Below are 22,257 nucleotides of genomic sequence, written 5' to 3' on the forward strand. Positions count from 1 at the left end.
CTGTACATTTATTATTTTTTATATTGTTTTGCAACTGAAGATACAATATCAACCAACTTAACTTGTTTCTCTACATCTGTTCTGAAGCAGGAGTGTTTTTGAGTTTGCTCCACAGTGTTCGGCTTGTTACATGTTTCTTAAAAGTTGAAGGAGGATTTTCAGTAGATTGATTATATTACTCACTTTGCAGTCACACTCAAAATATGTAAATAAAAGGAGTGAGTAAGGAGCTATTTTGGAAAGCAGGTACCTAAGTAATTGCAGAGCTCACAGGTCATAACCACAGATCCTGTGTCCAGCTGTGAAATCAGCGGCAACATGCTGTGACTGGCTAATGAACATAACAGGATTATATTTCATAATAACTGAGAGGAGCATCTATTATTCTGGATAGTTTTTGTGCAGTTTTAGCTTGTTTTTTATTTAGCAAATAGTTTCCATAGTCAGCAGTATATAACAAAGTTGGTCCTGAGTCATGGATCTTCCTGAAGTCTGTTCATGAGTTTCATTTTATTGTAATAACTTGCATCCTAGACAAAAAATGTTTTTCAGTGTATATTGTATAGATCCGTGTGACATACTGTATCCTGCAGATTATTGTGGTGTAGCCAGTCGTCTGCATCAGAACTGGATGGAGTTTTGTGTTTGGAGGCTTTGGTTTCCACACTGTACAATGAAGTCATACGGACAGATTTACTCCACCACGTAAAACGACAAGCAAGCTAATATTCATGACGTGTACTTTTGTGTGTGTGAATGTGTGTGAAAGTATCCTGCCTGAAGAGGTGACAGGTAATTGACTTTCCCTCGCTTCTATATGGCTGTTTCCATTGTCGCTGTCTAATGTCTGTGTGCTAAACGTTTATGAAATCAATGTAACCTGGGTTATACCTTCTTTTCTTTTTTTTTTTACTTCCCCTCGCCAGAAACAGCACAATGTCCACATTGTTTCTGTTGCAGCACTTTGCTCCCTCCCTCCCTCATATTTCTGTATTTTCCTCAGTAAAATGCCGCCGTTAACTGAGCTGGCAGTTGTCAGTCTCACTACACAAAGCAGCAAAGGTCATCATCAGCCTCTCTGGCAGATTTTTTCCCATCATAGGTAAGAAGTTCTCACATCTCCCATGTCTCTCTCTCCCTCTCTCTCTGATAGGCGAGCCACACAGGAATGCGCTCCTACATTTACAATAAGAACTCTGTGATTGGCTCACAGGCTGAACACTGCGGGATGCGGACATATTTCTTCAGTGCGGACACACAGGAGGACATGAATGGCTGGATCCGGGCCATGAACCAGGCTGCGCTAATGCAGCAGAGTCACACTATAAAGAGGTTGGTCTTACTCTACAGAGTAGGATTCACGCCTTTCATTGTTTGGGCTTTCTGCTCACATGCACCAACATCGTGCCCTCCATAAAGCACAGCAGTCTCTGTGACATTGGATGTGTCATGAGATGATATCACAAAATGAACCTGCATGGGCATCACAATATTGAACCCAGCAGCACTTTTTAAATTCATTAATGTGTTATGTCATCTAATGTGTTAGACTGCACTGTTTTCATAATTGAAATTTGCTGCTTTTGCTGCCTTCATGAGCTTCATTCACAGCAGGTTCAGCTCTGTCAGTCTGTTCAGGGGCACAAACATGTCTGCAGTGTGTGTGTGTGTGTGTGTGTGTGTGCTGCATCTGCGGTGAGGTATAAATAAGGCTCTGCCAGCTGAGCACAAGCCTCACCTACAGTAAGAGATGCTCTAATGCAGATTGTGTTTATACAGCTGTAAGCATAAGCGTTGTGCACAAAGCAGACCAAAGCCTGCAGAATTAATTTTGAAAATATTCAAAGTCAATAACAGAAATATAATATATACAATACAATATAGTCTGACGACAACTGTATCTGTGATAAATGCATTACGAACAGCATTTAGGCATCTTAGATTAGCCTCTGTGCAAATGTGGTGGTGGAACCGTTAAAATAGTCTGTGCAATAACACCACTTAGAGGCCAGAGCTGGTCATTACCCCAGATTTTTTTTATTTTGAAAAGCACTCACATGACCCTCCTAGTTAAGTCCTTTGAAATTAAACATTAAGTATATTAAATCCTTTATACTAATGAAGCAATAATAAATGATGACATTAAACTTTACCTTTTTTTCAGGAAATTATCAATTTGGAAAGCTATTCAACCTAATCATTTTAATGAATTAAATTTGGTTGTTTAAGCACATTGAGAAGAACACCACACTGCCGACAATCTTTTTAATTAAGATAAATCAACCGTCATTTCTTCCTGGAGCTTCTCTCTTTTTTGATTCACCAGCAAAACGTCTAAAGAAGTGCTTAAACGGAAACTTAATGAGTAACTCCCTATGGTCCCTGATCTGTCTTGAATGAAACGCATTAATGAATCTGACCATTTGCACAAGTGTCTCTTTGAATGAAGGAGGAAATTACTCTCAAGGTTATGTTAGGTTGCTGTACCTTTTTTTAAAAACCACCTCTTAATGCTTTTTAATCCTGCAATTGAAGAACAGAACTGAATGAAAAGTGAAAATGAGATAATGAATAAAGTGTAAGAGTGTAGCCATGTATAAGAGTTGCAAGGTGAAGTACTGTAACAGTTCAGTCTGTAACTTGAGGTATAGCTGTATGACTGATTGATGAATATGATAAAGAACACACCTACAGTACTGAAAGGATGTATTAAAGGGATAGTTCAACTTTTTTGAAGTGTGGTTGTATGAGGTACAAATGGACACTAAGTATAATATCTGCAGTAGAAAGGTAGTAGTATTCATCAGCATGAGGGTGAGCCACTAATGACTGAATTTCATTTTTTTGGTGAACTATTCCTTTAATGGCCATTTGTACCTCATACAACCCCACTTCAAAAAAACAGAACTATCCCTTTAAGTGGTGTTAATCTATCATCCTTTTCTGACTTTTTCACAGAGAGGTGGAGAAGACGGAGAAGTCCACACAGCAGGCCGTCCCACAGACCAACCACGTCCACGTCAACCACAGCTCATCTCAGTCAGAAAGCCGTCACAGGACAGAGAGGGAGGAGCCTCACAACAACGGCGTGAGACTGGCTCATGGAGATGAGGTGCGGTACGCAGTGGAGATCCAAGCGAGGCCCAGCCAGTCAGCCACAGACGACAGAGCAGAGAGACTCTCCCCAAACTCTGCCAAGAACGAGCCGCAAACCGTAATCCAAGTGACTCTGCCGCCGGAACAAAATGGAAATCTGGTCTATCAGAGGGGCTTCGTTTCACAGCCCGGCCCTGAGAAACATGTGCAGAGGAAGAATACACTGGCTCAGGTGGAGCAGTGGGTCAAAGTTCAGAAAGGAGACCCTCTGAAGAGGTCAGTCTCACTTCACACAGTTAATGGGCCTGTCCCATTTCTCCACACTTGACTGAGTGCGCTTGGTTACGCACACACTTTGGTGACGAAGTGTGCAAGCATGTATTAAGTGGCCAAGTGCATGGGGATATTTAAAAGCAATCGGGAAATACTTGACAAGTGCAGCCTGTCATCTGAGTGCACACTAGCACAACTCCGACACACACACAGCACAGCAACAGTTTTAATAAACAGTGCTGCTGGATCACAGTCTCATCTCCAAAAGTGTCTCTATGCGCAAAATTCAAATCATAAATTTGTAAGCCCAACTCTGAAAGTAAAAAAAAGAAGAAGAGAAAAACACAGGATTAAACAGAGCGTGATGAAAAATATTCACATAAGTTATAAGAGATAGAGAAAATTCATAATTACGTGATTACAGGTCAAAATTGATCAGATGTAAAAGTAAACAAAGCCTAATGACAACAAAACTGGAATTGTAAAATATGAGATAAAGTATATAAAATATATGAGATTAAAAAGTCATAATTATGAGATAGAAAGTCAAATTAATTTTATTGAAATGTATTCAATGGTGTTTCCTAAACGTGGCATGTGGCTCCTAGTGATGGCAGACTTCACCAGCTGGTGCATTGTGAGATTTATACTTGGCTAAATACCGCTTCGATGCGGTCTTACCTTAAGTGTGGGTAAAGTGCAAATCAAGCGTGCTGCACTTTTGGTTGTTGGAGAAATGGGACACACTTGCGCACTTACACTAAACCCAAGTGCCCAAGTGTGTAAGTGTGATCGAGTGTGCATATTGGGACAGGCCCCAAATCTCTCCCACAGCAGTGTGAATGATGATGAAAATGAACCTTGGGTAAATGCTTCCCTCTAGTGGTGAATATGAGTATTTTATATTTGAAGGGCTCCTACTGTAACTGTAGTTTCATTTCAGTTGTGAGCAGATGATATGAAACTCTTTATATCAAAGTAAAAGCCTCCCGTGTGTTTCTCTTCCTCAGTACTCCCACCGCTGAGTTCAACCTCCCCCGGCGAACTCCTCCCTTAAAGCCCAAAGCCAGCACAGCGGAGGCCACCTACCAGTCGTTGCCAAAGTCTCCCCGTCTCCCGTCTGGCAGCAACTCTCCCCCAGCGCCGTGCAACTTGCCCAGTGACTATAAGTACGCCCACGACCGGCTCAGCCACTTCCGCATGTCCACAGACGAGCGGATGGCCACGAAGGAGGGGATGGTGTGGCAGCTGTACGAGTGGCAGCAGCGGCAGCAGTTTCGTCACGGCAGCCCCACGGCCCCCATCTACTCCGGGCCGAACTTCACAGACTCTTCGTCTCTAAGGGTTACCGTGGAGATGCCGCGCTCCATCTCCGTCCCTCCGTCCCCGTGCGAAGTCCCACCCTCCGTCCCTTCCTCGTTCAAACCGCTGTCCCCACGCAGGCCACACACTCCTTCAGACAGACGCACAGTCAGGCCGCTGGATGAAGTGATAGCTGGCGACAGCACAAGATCCAACTCGCCCAGTCATATTTGTGCCCATCTCTCCCAGGTGAGGCCCCAAACCCACGTAGACACCAGTTTCCTCATGCATTGAAGTATAAAATGTATGATAACATTTACTTTTTCTCCAGTCAAACTTTGAGACAGAAACTATTGAATGTAGTTCTAAATACTCAAAGCACATAAATATTGTGGAATAAAGCAGAAAATAACATTAATGAATAATTATATATCAGTGCCTTTTGATATTTCATGTCAAGTTCAGATGTTGATGACATAATAATCAATGTGTACCACAGCCAAGACGAGCAAACATACAGCCGGGTCGAGGAATAAGTTATTCATGTTGCAGAAAGACCCTGTAAAACTATTTTTTAAAAATATTAGTGCACATGATCTGTTATTTTTAAGAAAAAAAATGAAGACTGATGCTCGTATTTCGTTGACCGATACTGACTTATTTATGAAAATCAGTTTATCCTACTAACGAGTATTGTCCATGTAACCACAAGCTGAAGCACAGGCCATGTTTTTCAAGAAAAAAAAAACAGCTTTCCTATTTTATAACTGTATAAACAGGACTGAATAACTAAAACTAATAATATTAATGGGAATAATTATTAGTTATTATTCTTATTCTAATTATTCTTTTTAGGTGTAGGCCTACTTTATTGTCCCACAAAGGGAAACTTGTCTTTGACCTCCGCATCACACAACAAAACAACATCACCGTGCACATGTACATTACAAAAGGAGCCTGGGATCACATGTTAAATATGAGACATGGTGATGAAAACAGTGATTACAGTAAACCAGGTGTTAAATAAATAGTTATGGAAGACAGTAGTTTTTTGGGTAACACTTTACAGTAATTACACACTATTAAGCATTAGTTAAAGGGACAACGAAGAGTTTTGGAAAAGCGAAGCATTTTCACACTACATTTATGAGCCTCCGCGCGCATCGTGAAATTCTTTGACCGGCGCAAGACGGACTCATGTTTTCATTCATCAAGAATTAAAGTCAGAGGTTAGAAGACGATCACATACCGTCGTAGTTCCGACCATAAACGGCGATTCGGCGACATTATTCTCATGACTCGCCACGAAACCGAAAGTAAAGAAAGCTGGTCGGCTCGACCAGCATTTCCGCCACCACTAATAATAACAAAATAACGATAGAGACAAAACGATATATTTACGAAAATGGGCCCATTAACAAGTGTGGGTAATGTAGATTCATCCACATTAACGTGAGACTTTTTTATAACCAAATAGAAACTCCTCGTTGTCCCTTTAAGCATTAATAAATACTGACTTCTTCATGTATAACGCATGAATACTCATTAGTATGTAGTTTATAAATACAGTTAGTGCTTATCAATGATGAGTAAAACATGTTTAACTGTATTTATAAACTACATACTAATGAGTATTCTTGTGTTATAAATGATGAATTCAGTATTTAATGCTTAACTACTGCTTAATAATGTGTACTTATTATAAAGTGTTAGTGTTTTTGTTGTTGCTGATGGAACCGGGTTTCTTCAGAATAAAAACCTGAGGGCAAATTTCTTATATGAAGACTAAGGACATGGATTTTCTTTATTTTTTCTTCCCTACGATCTGTGTATGTGTGTGAGCTTGAACTGTAACTGTGATGTGATACTAGATTTATACTGTATGTCACAACAAATCACATTCATTAGAATGGTTAAATAAGAGACAGAAAAACAGAAATTTGCTTTTTTACTCCAGAGAAACTGAATCTTCTCAACAAATAAATCTTCTGTTGTTCACACACGCACACACACAAAAAAATCCCACACTCATAGTTTCACAGTCCTGCTCAGAATGGCTGGTTATAGATAATGTCCAGGCGGATGTGTGAAAGTTCATTCAGTCCTTCATGTGTTTACGTTCTCATGCTCGGTCGTCGGGGCTCTAACACTGTAATACTGCCGCACACACAGTGAGCGTCAGTAATTTGTCATTGGCCTGTGATTTGAGTAAAATGTGTTGATTCACATCGTGTAGCGAGCCCATTGACAAAGGTCTCATTCTCACAGTAGCGCTGGGTGGTGGGTGTGAGGTATCTGCTGCTGCTGGTGTTGGGATGTTGTGTGAGCTCACAATAAAGGCACCATGGGAAGTTTAGTAATGAGGAGCATGAGAAGCCTCTGACTTCTCAGCGCACGCACACTTTGATGCTCATGTGAATCATTTGCAGATTCACACAGTCCACACCCAGGCCCTAATCCACAGGTGGTGTGAGTGTGCGACTCTGTGTGTGTATGTGTGTGTGTGTGTGTGTGTGTGTGTGAGTGAAAGCCTGCCTCTCTGCTCTGCTCTGCTCTGCTCTGCTCTGCTGTTCCCCCCAAACCATTGCAGCGCTCAGACAGCACAGCCGCTGCCGCCGCCGCCACCACCGCCACAGGAGACGCAGCGAGGGGACGTCCTGTCATCCACACCCTGCGCTGTCTCCCCACCACACCCTCCACATGTGAAAAGATCTCCCTCCAAATCGTCACCACACTCGCCAGCACGCACAAGCCTCACGAGCCAGCCCGCTAGCCTGACACAAGTAAACAAAGTGTCGCAGATGCTGTTGCCTCCATCATTCACCCGTCGGCGGAGGCAGGACATTAATTACAACCGCGGAACAGAGTGACGCACAATTACAGGAGAAAAAAAACCCTTTTTGAAGCAGATACATTTTTAACAAAAGGGAGCCACAGTGACTGTACAAGACGGTTCGAGGAAGTGATATTTATGGGAACTAAATTTAGTCGGCAGTGAACTTAGTTTTGGTGCACCCAGCATCTTTGAGGCTGATGGTGCTCTCTGGCTGGAGCGTGCTTGAGTAATAGCATTCTGTATACCTCTGTGGAATATCATTAAGAAATATGTTTTATTAGCAGCTAATCCAATTTGCCCAGGGCTCCTCAGCACCCTATAAACATCTCTACTGTATCCCAACCATCATCAGCCGCGCGCGGTCTCTTTCTTCTGATCTCGCATTTAAATAAAAAACCTATTATACAGCAAAAAAATAGTGGCATGGGAATCTCAAAGGGAATGGCTTACAGTGCTGCTCTTGCTGGTAGCAAACAAATGTTATTTTAAGAAAGCAGGTTTGGTATAATTTATGTGTAGTTAATTAAATCTCTTGTTGTTTGTGTCCTTTTAAGGTTCTGTAGTGGGCCTGGTTTTCGCTAATTCTGTGTGTTAAGCAAAAACGTCAAATTTCCCGAGCCCTGTAGCGTCTGAAACTCAGGGCACACCTTGTTTCGAATAAGATTAGGAGCGATGAAAGGGAGAAAGGGATAGATGAAAAAATAAATCTGCTGTGTAGTCAGATTTGTTTACAGACTTGGAGGCAATGGTTTTAACTTTGATTCAGTGTGACGGAGTGGTCTATCGCTCACTTCTAACGCTCTGTTGAAGATTACTTTAGTGAATTAGACATTCTGTTTGATTCGACTTTATAAGATCTGTAATAACAAGTTGATGAATTTTTTTTGTCCACCACAGACTTCCCAGATGGAGAGGAGGTCGATGCCAGCCATGGGCTACATCACGCACACCGTCAGTGCACCGAGCTTACATGGCAAAACGGTAAGATCTGCTTTGTTAAGTGCTGTATTTACATAGGTTTCCAGTAGTCTAGGGACAATCCAGATGTGGATAGGTATAACTACAGGGCTCATCATGATGACAGTGTCCAGATGTAGAATCTACAGCTAATGGGGCTGATTTTGGGAACCACTGCAAAGCTTGTTTAAGTTGCATCCCTTATATATTTTGTTTGTAGTGTTTCAGACCCTCGTCCACAGAGTAGCTCTAGCTTTCACATTTCTAGTCTTCAGTGGAGAAACTTTTGCACACAGAAAGGTGCGTCAGAGGAGGAGAAACACGTGGACTAGGCGAAGAAACTCCCGCATACTTTCCTCTTACTTGCAATATTATTTACTAATTGTTAAAAGACATTTCTAGTCTTACCGGCCTCTCTGCCACTTGGCTCTCTCAACGACTTTAAGCTCAGCCATTGTACTTCCCAGGTGGTTCTCAAATATTTTCTCTCATCCCTCTGCGCTTTCATTGGCCCCCCCTCCGGCCCCCTAAACCTCCCGGGCTTGGCTACAGCCAGAGGAGCTGACTCTGCTCCTCATTCAGCTTCGGAGGCACCAGGCCAAGATGGCCGGTGTGCATAGCAGCCCCAGCTATGCGTTCGCTCACCTGCAGCACCACCAGCACAACGGGCTGCTAGGCCCCGGCATGCAGGTCAGGGGCCCCTTGTACTTCCCTAACCTCTCCTATAGCACACTGCAACCCCTGCCAGTGTATTGTGGTCCCCTCCACCCTCAGCCAAACCCATACATTACTTCCCTGTCATTCATTCAAGACTGTGCAACCTGATAATGCTTGGTTGTCTTTGTTTATTCAACCATTCTGGCATGGGCTGTATTGCACTTCAGATTGTCCAGATTGCCTCTTATCAATACATTTAGTAACTTTATAGTTAAAGCATCACTCATCCACCTTGTTCAAAACTAAAAAAAATACCAACCAGAGGTTTGTTCTATTCTGTTTGTAGTAAGTAATATACCATATTTGAAGCATGTTGCTTGTCGACTGTCCCTGCATTTTAAACTCTCACATCTGTGTCTACATTTCTGTGTGCTCTGATAAACCTTCTGCATTTGGCGTTATCACTCTGAAGCAGCCACCAGGCCACAGTTTCCCCTGTGAGCCTGTGCACAAACAGCGCCTTGCTGCTGTAAGACTAGCAGACCACAGGGAAGCTGCTCCGGTGCTCAGAAATGACAACCCCACCCAGCGTTCGTACATCCAACCATTCTCTGGCCATTCTCTGTGCTTATGAAGGAGTGTAAACGCTCGGTTTGACCACACGTCATGCACAAGACCTGTGTTGCCTAGTTGTGTATGAGGTCAAACATGAGACATTAAACCAGTTCAAACAACTCCACGATTACTTAATTACAGTTTGGCTTTGCTCTCTGTAGATAAAAATACAGAGGTGGAAGAAAACTGTAATTGAGATCAAGTTAATTAAAGTCCTGTTAGCAAAGCCTGAACAGCAAATAAAGGCCTTAGGAGTCATTCTGGTCACCCATTATCGTTTGCAGCTACATTTCAAATGATTTATCTCTCCACTGCTCATTTAAAGGCTGATGATACTTACATACAACTGAAGAAGGACCTGGAGTATCTAGATCTGAAGGTGGGCCCCAGCAAAGTAAATGCCACTTCATCTTTTTCATCCTCTTCTTCATCTCCCTCCTCTGGACTGCAATCCTGTTTTCCTGCTGCTGCCTCCAACATCTATACCTCCCTGTTTCCCCTTTTCCTGTCTCTCCTCTCTTCTGCTCTGTGCTTTCTACTGTCTCCTTATAATGGAATTAACCTGTCTTTTAATTGTTTTCTTATTGTGAAAATTATATATTTGATGTTTTAAAAAGCCATTTTTTAACATTGATAAGATCCAAAATCCAACAAAACCAATGTGAGGTAAAGTAATAGACGAGTCTGGCTTCTCAACCGAGTAAGTTTTAATGTTCAGTATGTCGCAATGTTTTCCATGGGATGATACTTTCAGATGCTGTGTGATTATGTCGCCCCAACACATGTTGATGTTAAGATCGTTTTAATGGGAATTGAAGTTTTTACAAGCACATGGCTGAATTTCCCAAAACATTTTGAGTCATGTGAAACTCCAATTCCCATGTCAATGTTATAAATAATCTGAATGCGAAGGCTTAGCGCTGCTGTATTTGAGCAATCTGTCTCATTTAGCCACATATTTTCCATTTACACCTGTGCAAAGCATTTGATCCAAATTGATTTGTATGTCAAACACCAACGATGCATTTTATTCAGAAATCTGGGTTGTGTTTTAAAAATGGAGGAGCGAGGTCGTCCAGCGGTGCACCGTACCGTCCTGTAACACCTCTTCCATTTCCCTTTTTTATTTCGAAACAGATCCAAAGTATTGACCCGATGATCGTTTCAGTTCACAATGTGTTTGAAAACTCCTCGCCAAGTTTTGGGTACTGTTGGAATGTAAGGATGGTGTGCATACAAAGTGAAACAGATCACTCCACTGCTTCTCAACTGGAATGTGATGCATCCCTGGAAATTTATGCAGGATTTTTGCACATGAATCCCTTGATCTATGAGATTTGAAATGATGGAGAAAAAAAGGAAGCTGTAATGGCAAAGGGATTCCCTGCATGGTCTTAAGCATTTCTGAATGTGCCGTTGAATGTCTCTTTGATATCTTCACTTTTGCTTTTGTTTTGCTTGTGAGAGCATAAAAGATGACCCAATGGTGCTCTTTAAAAAAAAGAAAAGAAAAAAAAGACTGCCAACGTGATCATGACACGAAAGTGACGGCTCACATCCCAGGGCCTCTGGTTTCATTGTGGTAACAGGCAGAAAAGGACAATGACATGCAGTGTTCACACCACAGTCATGGGTTTTAACAACACAGAAACTTAGTGAGGCATTTACATAAAGTTTGTAAACATACGAAACACAGATGACAAAAAAAAGTTGCCACAGTTAGTGAAGTCTGACTGGATAGTTGTCTTTTAATTTTATATTTTTACATTTGATCATTTGTTGCCAGCTTCTGATGATCACTTGAGTCATTTTCCCAGACTTGACAAAACTTTCCTCAGAACCACAAAAACACTATAAACTGTTCTCCCAGGCCCTGTCACTAGCTATTGACTTTGACATGTAAAATAGGTGGAATGGCCCTTTAAACTGTGTCTCCCATTCGCTCTGGTCCACAAACACCACTGTGCTGGGTGTGGTGATCCCACTGTGGGCGTCTTATGAATATTCCACCCACACTCTTCATCTTCATGCAGAACTAACTGGGACTGACAACTGGCAGACACATCCCATCCCTGTTATCTGGAGAACATCTGGATGGGACGCACAGGCCGACCGACACCTGTTTTATTATTATTACACCGTCACCCACAGAGAAAGAGATCATTAAGCTACTTCTAACAGCAACAGAAGTGATTACATAAGATATAAGTAGGAGGTAGAAATACTTTATAGTAGTGAGTGATAAAATTTTAGGGACCAAAAACAAGTCTAAAAGAAGAGAGTGTGTTAAGCTCAGCAGCCGTGGCCAATGATCTCAGTCCATGTCAGGTCATAAAAGAAACATAAAGGCCCTGAATGATTAAGCAAGTAAACAAGAGCACTGTGTTTTTTGGAAGATTCAGTTCTTGCTCATAGTTTTTTCTGGACAACAAATTGAATCGAAGGCAACAAGACGTTTCGCCTCATATCCTTTAACAGTTCGTAACGCATCGGTCAGACTAGTCCTCACTAGTGAGAAGACTTCTCAGAAATAACGATGACCTGGATGAATAAGAATATCCACAAACTTGCTCATAGTGTTTTTCTACCAGCATATTGCTCTCATTTATCATCAAGCATTCAGAGCAAATTTCAGAAACAGACTGATAAAGGACACATTTCCTTATTTGTAGCCATGCTAATGCTTTAGGGATAGTACTAACACTGGTCTATCCTCATCAGGTCCAAATGTAAGCTGTGTTAAAGGGTGATGTCCATAATGTCATGACTGTTGGTGTAGCACACAGCTTGTTATTGCCTTTCTGCCAACGTACATACTGTACCATCATGAAACTAGAGACCTTGTTAATTTACAGTTCAATATTTACCCAAGTGACGTGCTGTACATCAACTTTAAATATTCTCGACGTAAAAAATATATTTCTGAATCATAAAATCAACATCAGAGTAATCATTCATATCAAGGACATTAAGTTTTTTAAGCAGCCAACAAAGAGCAGCTTTGGGGTTTTTAGGGTTTCCTGAAGATGCACAAACTACTTTTGTTATTGTTGGTGTTGTTGTTGTCTTTTATTTATTTTTTTCTTCATTATTTTATCTGGATCCATCTAGCTGACTTGTGTAGCAGTCTGACTGTTTGTTGAAAATGAAGGCAGTCCTTGTTATCTGTTATAAGTGGAAGTGTTACCAAAAAAAAAAAGGTATTTAAATGATATTAAACATTGTATTTGTGGCTGTTGGGAATTTCAGGTTACTGGACGAGAGAGTTTAAAAAAAGAGAGACCATCCAGGCCTGTGAAAATAGCAGAGAGTGATGCTGATGTAAGTGAATCATTATGGTGTCAGCATTTAAAGAAGCTGCCTGTTTATCCGTCTCTTTCTTTTCCTTAAGATCTCATTTTCCCACTTCTTGTAATCCACCACAGAGGAGTAGCTGACTTTAGTCTGACTTTACTGTGTGTTTTAGTGTAGTTCGAGTGTGTGTGTGTGTGTGTGTTCTTAAGTTGTGGTAAACAGAGGCTGCGGAGGGAAGGGAACGTATGTACATTGCAAAACTGTGGGGACATCCATCCACGCTGCACAGTGAGGGCCTGAAAGTATCGACCACAGCTTTTATTTTCCTCCTCGCAATTTAAAGAGAAAAATGCATGTAATGGGAGTTTTAGATGTTGAGCTGTTAAATTTTTCAGTTTGATTTGCCTGATCCTGCTTTTTCTCATTCTTTGTTTTCTGCTGAATAGAGGTAAATAAGATGGATGTCCTGGCTTTTCATCATTAGCATTGTTCCATTTTAACAATTTATAAGAAATTGCCAGTAAATTTGTCTGAACAATGAATATTTCATGCAATTAAAAACAACAATATACAGCAGCAAAATAAAAACAGCTTAATTATTAATTGAACAGAATGATAAATAGATCTGAGAAAAAAAATACACTGTGTGAGAAAGACTGTGAAGTAGGCAGTCTTATGTTGTTTTCATAAACACATAACCCATTTCTGGGAAAACAAATCTGTCACTCTCAATAAACAGGGTTTTATCCAAAAGTGAATTTGAAAATATGGATTTTTGATTATGATTACTCATAATGGGTATTACCAGATCTCGCCCCCATACTAGACAGTATAGAGCCTTTTGATATTTCTCGCTGCGCTGATGAGAGGAATTCCTCCGGGCTTTTCACATAGATGAGCCTTATTGACATATTTACAGACAGCAAAGACTACAGTAGACGATCAATTCATCTTCTCCGGCTGCAGCTGAACAAAGAACAAGAATGGAAGCAGCCGACCTCCGCTGTAAACAGATGCTGTTATCAGTCCAGTCACTGTTTTGATCTCTTCTGTTGCATTATCTCTACACTCTCTGGTATTATTAGAGATCAACAGAAAGGCGGTTGTTTTCCTGTAGCCTCATTATTTCAATACGTTTTTCCTGCAGGTGAAATTAAGTCGACTGTGTGAACAAGACAAGATTCTCCAGGAGCTAGAGGCCAGGATACGCACTTTGAAGGAGGACAAGGTTTTTCCTTTTTCTTTTATATATAAAACTGCCTTTCCCCTTGTGTATGCACTAGTCTGTATTGGTGTATTGATGTGTAATCCATAAACGCCTCTTGTATAATAATGGCCTCTTTCATGTCCCTTGTCCAGGATAAGCTGGAGTCGGTGCTGGATGTTTCTCACCAGCAGATGGAGCAGTACAAAGATCAGCCAGCCCACGCTGAGAAGATTGCCTATCAGCAGAAGTTACTACAAGAGGACGTGGTGCACATCAGGGCTGAAATATCCCAAGTCTCCACAGTAAGATACTGTACTAGCTGCACTTGCAAATTGATAAAGCATAACATTTTTCTTTTCTATTCTTTAATGTCAAAATATGCAACGTGGCTCCCTCCATGATTTTCATTTAGTTCTGTGTGAAACTACGTCTCTCTTCTCTGCAGAGCAGTATAAACTACCTCTTTCTTGCATTATGTTTTTATTGGTGTAACTGCCTCAGTGTCAGCATTTTTTATGTTCACTTCTATTTTTAGTTGTTCCCTTTTGATGGTTTCTGCAACTGGCATGGTGTTTCAGGTTGAGTGTGACAGTATCAAAATGAGTGGTCGGGGATGAACCTGAAGCTCCAGAGAAATGTATGAGTACATTTCTTCAGTCCAAGTTCATTGATATTCAAAATATTCAGTGTTACAATGAAAAGAAGAGTTTGAGTTTCAAAAGAACATTTACAAAGAAACCACATACCACAATAAATGGTTAATATGAGTATTTTGGTCCTCGCTGTTACATATATATTGATGTTATTCAAATCTGACGGGACCAAACAATAGTCCCGTGTCAAATCCAATCCATTCTGATTTTAAAGCTTGGGTTTCAAGTGAGAAAATAAAAACAGAAGTAACTCAAGACACCTGCTCTGTGCTACTCGTACATACAGTTCACCACACGGTGTGACTGTAAATCTCTGCATAATGGAGAGGAACCTTGAAACCTTCAAAGTAGCGCTGGCTCATGAGATGAGTACACTCTCTGAATGCTGTTTCCTGTCTTATTATAACATGAAGTGCGTCCTGTTTTGTTCCGCAGGAGATGGAGAACGCATGGAATGAATACAGTCAGCTGGAGAGAGATGTGGACTGGCTGAAGTCTGCCCTGCAGGGACAGATGAACCGCAGTGATCTTTCTCAGGTCTGTGGCTCAGTGATCTCAGTTAACAAACACAAGCAACCACAAACTCTCATGTATGGGTGTGTGTGGGAATGAGTTCCAGGCTCCTGAATTCTTATGTGCAGCCAAAGCAAAAGACTTCAGTGTGGTTGATATCTCTTCAGAGGACCGTGTGTGTTAGCTTTAAATTAAAAAACTATAATTTGGCATCATCATTAAACAAGCTAAGGGGAAGTTTTTGTTACTGTAACATCACCAACGTTAGCATTAACTTTTGCTTCCCAGACTAAAAGAGACATCACAGCGTCAAAATTTATTCCTTTTACTCACCAAGAGCTGTCACCAGCAGTGGGAAGCAACGCCACTGTTGGCTCTTGTTTTGCATAGTTAGCAAGTTAGCATGCTAACCAAAAGACGAGCTCTGCTGGAAGGCCATGTTACTGTATAACCTCTTGTTTTGTGAATGCAACAGAGAAAACTTGAATGTACCCCCTTTAAAGGGATAGTTCACCCTAGAATGATATTTCGCTCATTATCTACTCACCCTCATGTTGACTAAGGGCTGGGAGAAGTTTCAGAGTCCACCGTCCCTTCTCTGAGTTACAGGGGGTCTTGGCGTAGCAGTGCATGTCCATATAACGGTTGCAAAGGGACACCAGAGCTCTTCGTAAAAAAACACACACAAAAAAATATCCAAATACCTCCATGATGCTCGTATGTAATGTCCGTCTTGTGCTGAAGCCCCAAATTGCGTAATTGTCCCGAAAAAAATTAAATAAGTCTATATTTTAAGCTTGTTTGTAGCGGAAGCTTCTTGAAGCTCCTCTTCCTGGTCCGTCCAAATCTCGCGTGATTCGCAGTAACCGCACTGACGCCGGCGCAAATCACGCGAGATTTGGACGGACCAGGAAGAGGAGCTTCGAGAAGCTTCCGCTACAAACAAGCTTAAAATATAGACTTATTTAATTTTTTTCGGGACAATTACGCAATTTGGGGCTTCAGCACAAGACGGACATTACATACGAGCATCATGGAGGTATTTGGATGTTTTTTTGTGTGTGTTTTTTTACGAAGAGCTCTGGTGTCCCTTTGCAACCGTTATATGGACATGCACTGCTACGCCAAGACCCCCTGTAACTCAGAGAAGGGACGGTGGACTCTGAAACTTCTTCCAGCCCTTAGTCAACATGAGGGTGAGTAGATAATGAGCGAAATATCATTCTAGGGTGAACTATCCCTTTAATGTGTTGTGCACAAGTCATTTGTTTTGTGTGTGTTTCTGTGTTTGTGTGCAGCAAGAGAAAGTGCAGATCAGAAAGGAGCTGTGGAGGATTGAGGATGTTATCGCAGGCCTCAGCACCAGTAAAGCCAACTACAAAGTCACTATCTCCTCTGTTACCAACCCAGGTGAGACAGGAGGAGCGACCTGCAGGTTCCATGTGAACAAAACAAATTATATTAATTGTCTGAGCTATGCGCTACAAGCTACGAAGTCATGCTACTGTATCTTATCATTAAAGCTCTTAATCACATACTCGGCAGTCTACTAATGCGTTGAACATTGCCCCTGGGAAAACAAAGCACTGTCTTTACTATGTGTGTCTGTGTGTTTGTGTGTGTTCTTGGTACATGTTCATATTATATACATGTACATCGAATTCCCCAGAGAGGAAATTTGTGCCTTCAGTATCGGTGTCATCAGTGCCTTCTGTGTCTGGGAGCCCGTCTGCTATGGAGATGAGATTGTCCCAGCAGCAGCAGCAGCAGCAGCACAGCCCCCACCTCAGCCCCAGCAGCCACACCCCCACCCTCTGCTCCAGCCCCAGCCAGCAGCCTTTACACCACTCTGCAACCATCGCCAGTGGACTTAAATGGGTGAGTGACCCCAGCCGCAGTAGTAACTTCATCAGTGTCATACAAAATAAGAAACATTTTGCATTAAAAAGCAGAACTACATTCAGTCTTTGCACAATGCAGTCTGTTTAGTTTGCTTACTGAAGCGAACACTGTTTACACTTTTTCATCAGCACCACACATAAAGTTTCAGCCATTGATCATTTTCAATATAAATAAGTTTGTAATTTTTTTTCAATTAATTAATTATCCAATGGTCCAGACCCCCCCCCCCCAAAAAAATTAAAAAAATAAAAATAAAATTCAGTTTATAATTATATAAAAACAGAAAGAAAAGGGAGGAAAAATCCCTTACACAGTGAATGTAAAATATTTTTAGTCCAAAATCACAGCAACAAAATATAACTCAAAGGTGGCCTGTGGAGTTTTCTTGGAAACAAACATCCTGTGTTATTCACCACGACTCATGATGAACTGTAACCTTGAAATCCAATAAATGTGCACAGCGCACTTCCCCTTCCCTTCCCCATCAAACATTTGCAAAGCTGATTTTACATCCAGCATGTTTTACATCTATGTTTTACATCAGCCAGCAGTCTTCTTCTTCCTCCCTGGCTTTGCTGGTGCGTTGCAGCATCCTGTATGTCGGCATGTGACCGTCACCTGTTGACACTATTGGTCAGCCTATGTGTTCTGTTAGACATGCACATGTGTAGATAAGCAAACAAGGACCCATTCATAGAAAAACGTCTTCGTAGTGTTTTTTGTCGCAGTCAGAACTGTGTGAATTTGACGTTTTTCTGTCTCTTTTAAGTCAACAGTTAATTCAACAGTCGTTGTGTGTGCAGGGTGAGGAAGATGTGCCTCCCAGACCTCCTCTACCTCAGCTCTACAGCCCCGATGAGCATCCTCCTGCTGTGCCACCATTGCCCCGGGAGACCACAGTCATCAGACACACATCTGTACGCGGCCTCAAACGACAGTCAGACGAACGTAAAAGGGACAGAGAGATCGGCCAGTACACTAACGGAGACACTAAGGTGCGTTGCAGTACAGTACCTGTGGATCTTTCTGATTTTTCCACTTGAAAGTCTTGAATTTCGGTTTTCGAGTCTGTTTCTAATCTCTTGTCTGTGAATCTCAGGTGGAGCTCAGGCCTTTTCTGAGCAATCCAGAGCTGATGGGGGCCGGAGACGGCTCCAGCCACATCAATGTTGGAGCATCTGGACATGATGGAGGCTACCAGACGTTACCCAGCAGAGGTAGAGCCAGTAGACTTCAGAGTTTTTTTTTCTTCAGGTGTAGCTAAGGTATTGTACTCTGTAATATATATATATTTTTAAATACAGTGCATTAATGTTTGTTGGATCTCCCTCAGGAGTGTCTGGATCCTCTCTTAGACTCAATCAGTCTTCAAGCATCTCCTCATATGTGACCCTGCGAAGAGCAGCCTCCGCCGTCGGCATGAAGGTGAGCGAGGCACAGAATTAAATAAAAAGAATCAAATGAAATAGTAAAGAGTGAATCAAAAGTGAGAACCCGAATCAACAGAGACACAGAACAGAAATAGTTTCTCCAGTTCTAGGTAATATCAATGAAATTCATGAATGAATTCATCGATAGTTAAGTTCTTTGATATTCATATAAATACCTCTGGCTCTCCCAAGTGCTCCATCAGACCCAGCAGGAAGAGTTCACAGGTGGGAAGACAATGAAGGAGCATATTTTTATTTCTGCACTAGAGACCTGAAAACCTGTAATATATGTTTGATGTACTGTATTTTTAAAATCACCACTTTTTATACGGCAATAAAATATATATCCGTAATTTTCAAAAATGTCAGATTTTGATAACAGTGCATCTTTATAACTCAGAAAGAACCTGCAGCTCCAGTCTGATAGATAAACAATAAACAATAATATTATTAACATTACCTTATTTACCTAACTTATTATTAAATTTATTATTATTATTAAATGCTTTAAAAGAAGAACAAACCCTTTGTGGGCTTTGATACCTCAAAAATGTCTCAGTTTTGAAACGGTATTCATTTTGTTTTCTTTATTAATCAGCTCCCGTGTGCTTTTACCTCCTTATTTGTTTCTTTTTAATTCCATTTCTTTGCCTTCTGCTGCACCTTTTGCTCTTGTTATCAACTCTCTTTCCTCCCACTCCTCTCAGGAGAGACCAAAAAGTGCCTTGGAGCGCCTGTACTCCGGGGAGCCGGCGCAGCAGCAGCAGCAGCAGAGGGGGAAGATGAGCGCCGACGAGCAGCTGGAGAGGATGAAGAAGCACCAGAAGGCCCTCGTCCGCCAGCGCAAACGCACCCTGAGTCACGGCGACCGCCACGCCTCTTCAACGTCACGCACCTCGTCCTCGTCTTCGTCCTCGCGCCCGCTTTCTGCAGACATGGGATCAGTATGTTACTAGAACAGAACCACACAACACACTCTCATGCATGACGACAACCAAACTGAGAGTGGCGATCTGCGGTAGAGATGCATGCCTTAACTCGGAGTAGCAGGAGTTTTATTTGTTCCTGACATGACAAAAGTTGATCCTAATACATTAAATCAGTGCAGTAAGGTCATTTATGTGGCGCTAACACTTATTTAATTTCATGCATGTTGTTTTCAGACTTTAACAGACAGTTTGACTTGTTGAAGCAGGAAAAGTAGCAGTGTTACTAAGAACATTAACAATGGTTCTGTTCTTTCTTCTGCGAGATTGAGTCATCAGGACCTTTAACATTATTTTTATTATCTAGTTCTGTGATTTTCCTGCTGCAATAGATCAAAGCGTCTTCGCTGAACAAGGTCTAGACAGATAACAGGTCTCTGCTTTTCAAACTGTAGCACAAAAAGTGTGTAATACTTTTATATAACTGTTGAAAATGTTCTTTATGAAATAGAAGTTATTACATTGACACTGGGTAGAGATGGTGGTTTTGTTCACAGTCCTTTACAGATAATATATCTTTCCTATGAAAACATGTAACACACTTATTACCTCACACCTCACACCTATCACCTTCATGTCATGACATCTACGCCTCACCTTCATCCATTTCTGGGTATATTTGTCATTATTTACTGTTGTAGACGCTGAACTTTGCTTCGTCCATCCTTTCTCTTCTCCTCACTGATCCTTCTGTGTCTGGGTTGTGGTTGTTTGTTTCACTCTGGCAGCATGTTTTTTATCATGCTACCTTCTATGTTTTCTAACCTGTGTGTGTTCATCCTGTCGTGTCTCTACTCATTTAGATTACAATGTCTGTTGTTCTTCAATTACGTGCTGTCTTTTCACAGTCCATTTACTACTGAGTGTGTCTGCGTGTGTGTGTGTGGTTTGTGTGAATGAGAGATAAAGTGCCTACTTATTTTTCTACTGACCAAAACATTTGACATACGCTGAGCAGTACCTATTATTGAAATCTACTTAACCTCATCACAGCATTTTTCTCACTTTTTTATTTTTAATTTTAAAGTGTTAAAGACTTGGGGCCTACTGGTGCCTCACTGACCAAACCACAGTCTTTGTGAGAGGACACCTTTTATTTAGATGATACTAATGTTTTTTTCATTATAAAGACATAGGTTAAATGATCTCACTGTTTGCTCAGTGTTTTTATCTGCTAATTAATTGTTAGTTTTAAGAGCCCTACTTTTTCATATGTGAATGTGTGCAAATAAATAAACGTTATTTTCTAATGAACACGTATTTGCCATGTTGTTTTATTCACTGTGTGTGTGGGATGTGTTTGGTGAGTCATGTGTCATTGGTGTGAGTGTTTTTCTCTCTTGTTTATTTCAGTGGCGTTGTGTTGTGTTGTCCTCTTCCTCTGTGTTGTGGTGGATTTACAGTGTGTTCTCACTGGAGAGCTTTCGATTTCATATCAGCATGCATACTCGTTTATGCATGCTCCCTTTTTTTTTTTCTATTTCACACCTGTACACACCCTCTCTCCCTCTCTGTCACTGCAGCCTTTAAATTCATGTTAGCGTACCAGTGATAACTAGCGAGCTGTACAGTGCTTGTTTCATGAGAATAAGTGTGAAGGCAAGTGGCAGTTTCGCATTTGCTTCATAATCGTGACATCTTGACGGCAGCATCCTGTAATTTGTTTCACAGTTGTTGTTGTTTTTTTTTATCCCCTGTGTGCGTTATCCAGTGGAAGAGAGAGCAGGACTTTGACCTGCAGCTGCTGGAGAGGGCCGTTCAGGGGGAGGAGGCACAGGGAGTTAGGAGTGTCCAGGGGGAGGAAAGACCTCCCGAGCACAAAGAGAGACCCCGATCACAGTCCGACGAATGGCTCACCTTTCGCTCCATGGCCACAACTCCTCCTGCACCTGAAGCCGACCTGGAGCCACTGGACTATGACGTGGATCTCAACAAAGAGGTGAGTTACTGGACTTGTCTCAGTGATGGAAACACAGCAGGTGGGTTTAACGTCAGCCCGGAAATAATCATAAGAGTACATACAGGAACAACTTACAACGACAGTGAATACGATGACGTAGAGGGAAAAAACCAACACACTCATCCAAAGACAAGAAACAGCTGTGTGTAACCACAGTCCAAAAAAAGAACAGAAGCAAAAATGACACAAATCACTAAGATTGTTCCTTTCATTCAACTCGGTGAACAATTATTTCTGTACTTAGCGTGCCGAAATAACCATGAAGGAATTCATCCTTGTACATTTTCTGTCAGAATTCATGAGGTTACTCACTTTGTCCTTTCAGCATTGTCACCTTCTTTTAGTAGACGGTGTGGAAACAACAAGCCAAAGTGTAAAGTAATGTTTATTGTGAGAGGCAGACGAATGATAAAGGAGGTAGAAGAAAAGAGAGACATCCTATTTATGAATAATACTCTGTTGAATAAACGTCCAGCTGCATTCCTCCAAGTCTTGTAGTTCTAACCAAGCAGCTAAATGTCCAACAGATTTCCACCTTGTTGAAGAGTTCAGATTGAAAGCAAACTTTGTTTGTCC

At 41.4% G+C, this 22,257-nt stretch overlaps 1 protein-coding gene across 29 annotated transcripts in view; it reads left to right on the forward strand.

Annotated features, from left to right (window-relative positions):
- Positions 1-22,257, forward strand: part of plekha7b (pleckstrin homology domain containing A7b) — a 72,054-nt gene that overhangs the window by 43,966 nt on the left and 5,831 nt on the right. For 7 of the 29 annotated variants that reach the window (XM_085760088.1, XM_085760007.1, XM_085760053.1 and 4 more), the window contains 17 exons: positions 1,154-1,332; positions 2,959-3,372; positions 4,380-4,920; positions 8,405-8,488; positions 9,017-9,154; positions 10,062-10,115; positions 12,986-13,057; positions 14,178-14,258; positions 14,390-14,539; positions 15,326-15,427; positions 16,702-16,813; positions 17,073-17,281; positions 18,109-18,300; positions 18,405-18,522; positions 18,639-18,730; positions 19,443-19,679; positions 21,433-21,660. In XM_085760088.1, coding sequence (XP_085616214.1) covers positions 1,154-1,332; positions 2,959-3,372; positions 4,380-4,920; positions 8,405-8,488; positions 9,017-9,154; positions 10,062-10,115; positions 12,986-13,057; positions 14,178-14,258; positions 14,390-14,539; positions 15,326-15,427; positions 16,702-16,813; positions 17,073-17,281; positions 18,109-18,300; positions 18,405-18,522; positions 18,639-18,730; positions 19,443-19,679; positions 21,433-21,660 — 3,003 coding nt within the window. Of the gene's footprint in view, positions 1-1,153; positions 1,333-2,958; positions 3,373-4,379; positions 4,921-8,404; positions 8,489-9,016; positions 9,155-10,061; positions 10,131-10,873; positions 10,955-12,985; positions 13,058-14,177; positions 14,259-14,389; positions 14,540-15,325; positions 15,428-16,701; positions 16,814-17,072; positions 17,282-18,108; positions 18,301-18,404; positions 18,523-18,638; positions 18,731-19,442; positions 19,680-21,432; positions 21,661-22,257 lie in introns of all 29 variants that reach the window. The other 22 variants (XM_085760150.1, XM_085760071.1, XM_085760180.1 and 19 more) reach the window with 7 other exon arrangements.

The sequence above is a fragment of the Trachurus japonicus genome, chromosome 3 (genome assembly GCF_045865225.1).
Source record: "Trachurus japonicus isolate A0001 chromosome 3, Traja_1.0".
In the NCBI taxonomy this organism is placed as follows: domain Eukaryota; kingdom Metazoa; phylum Chordata; class Actinopteri; order Carangiformes; family Carangidae; genus Trachurus; species Trachurus japonicus.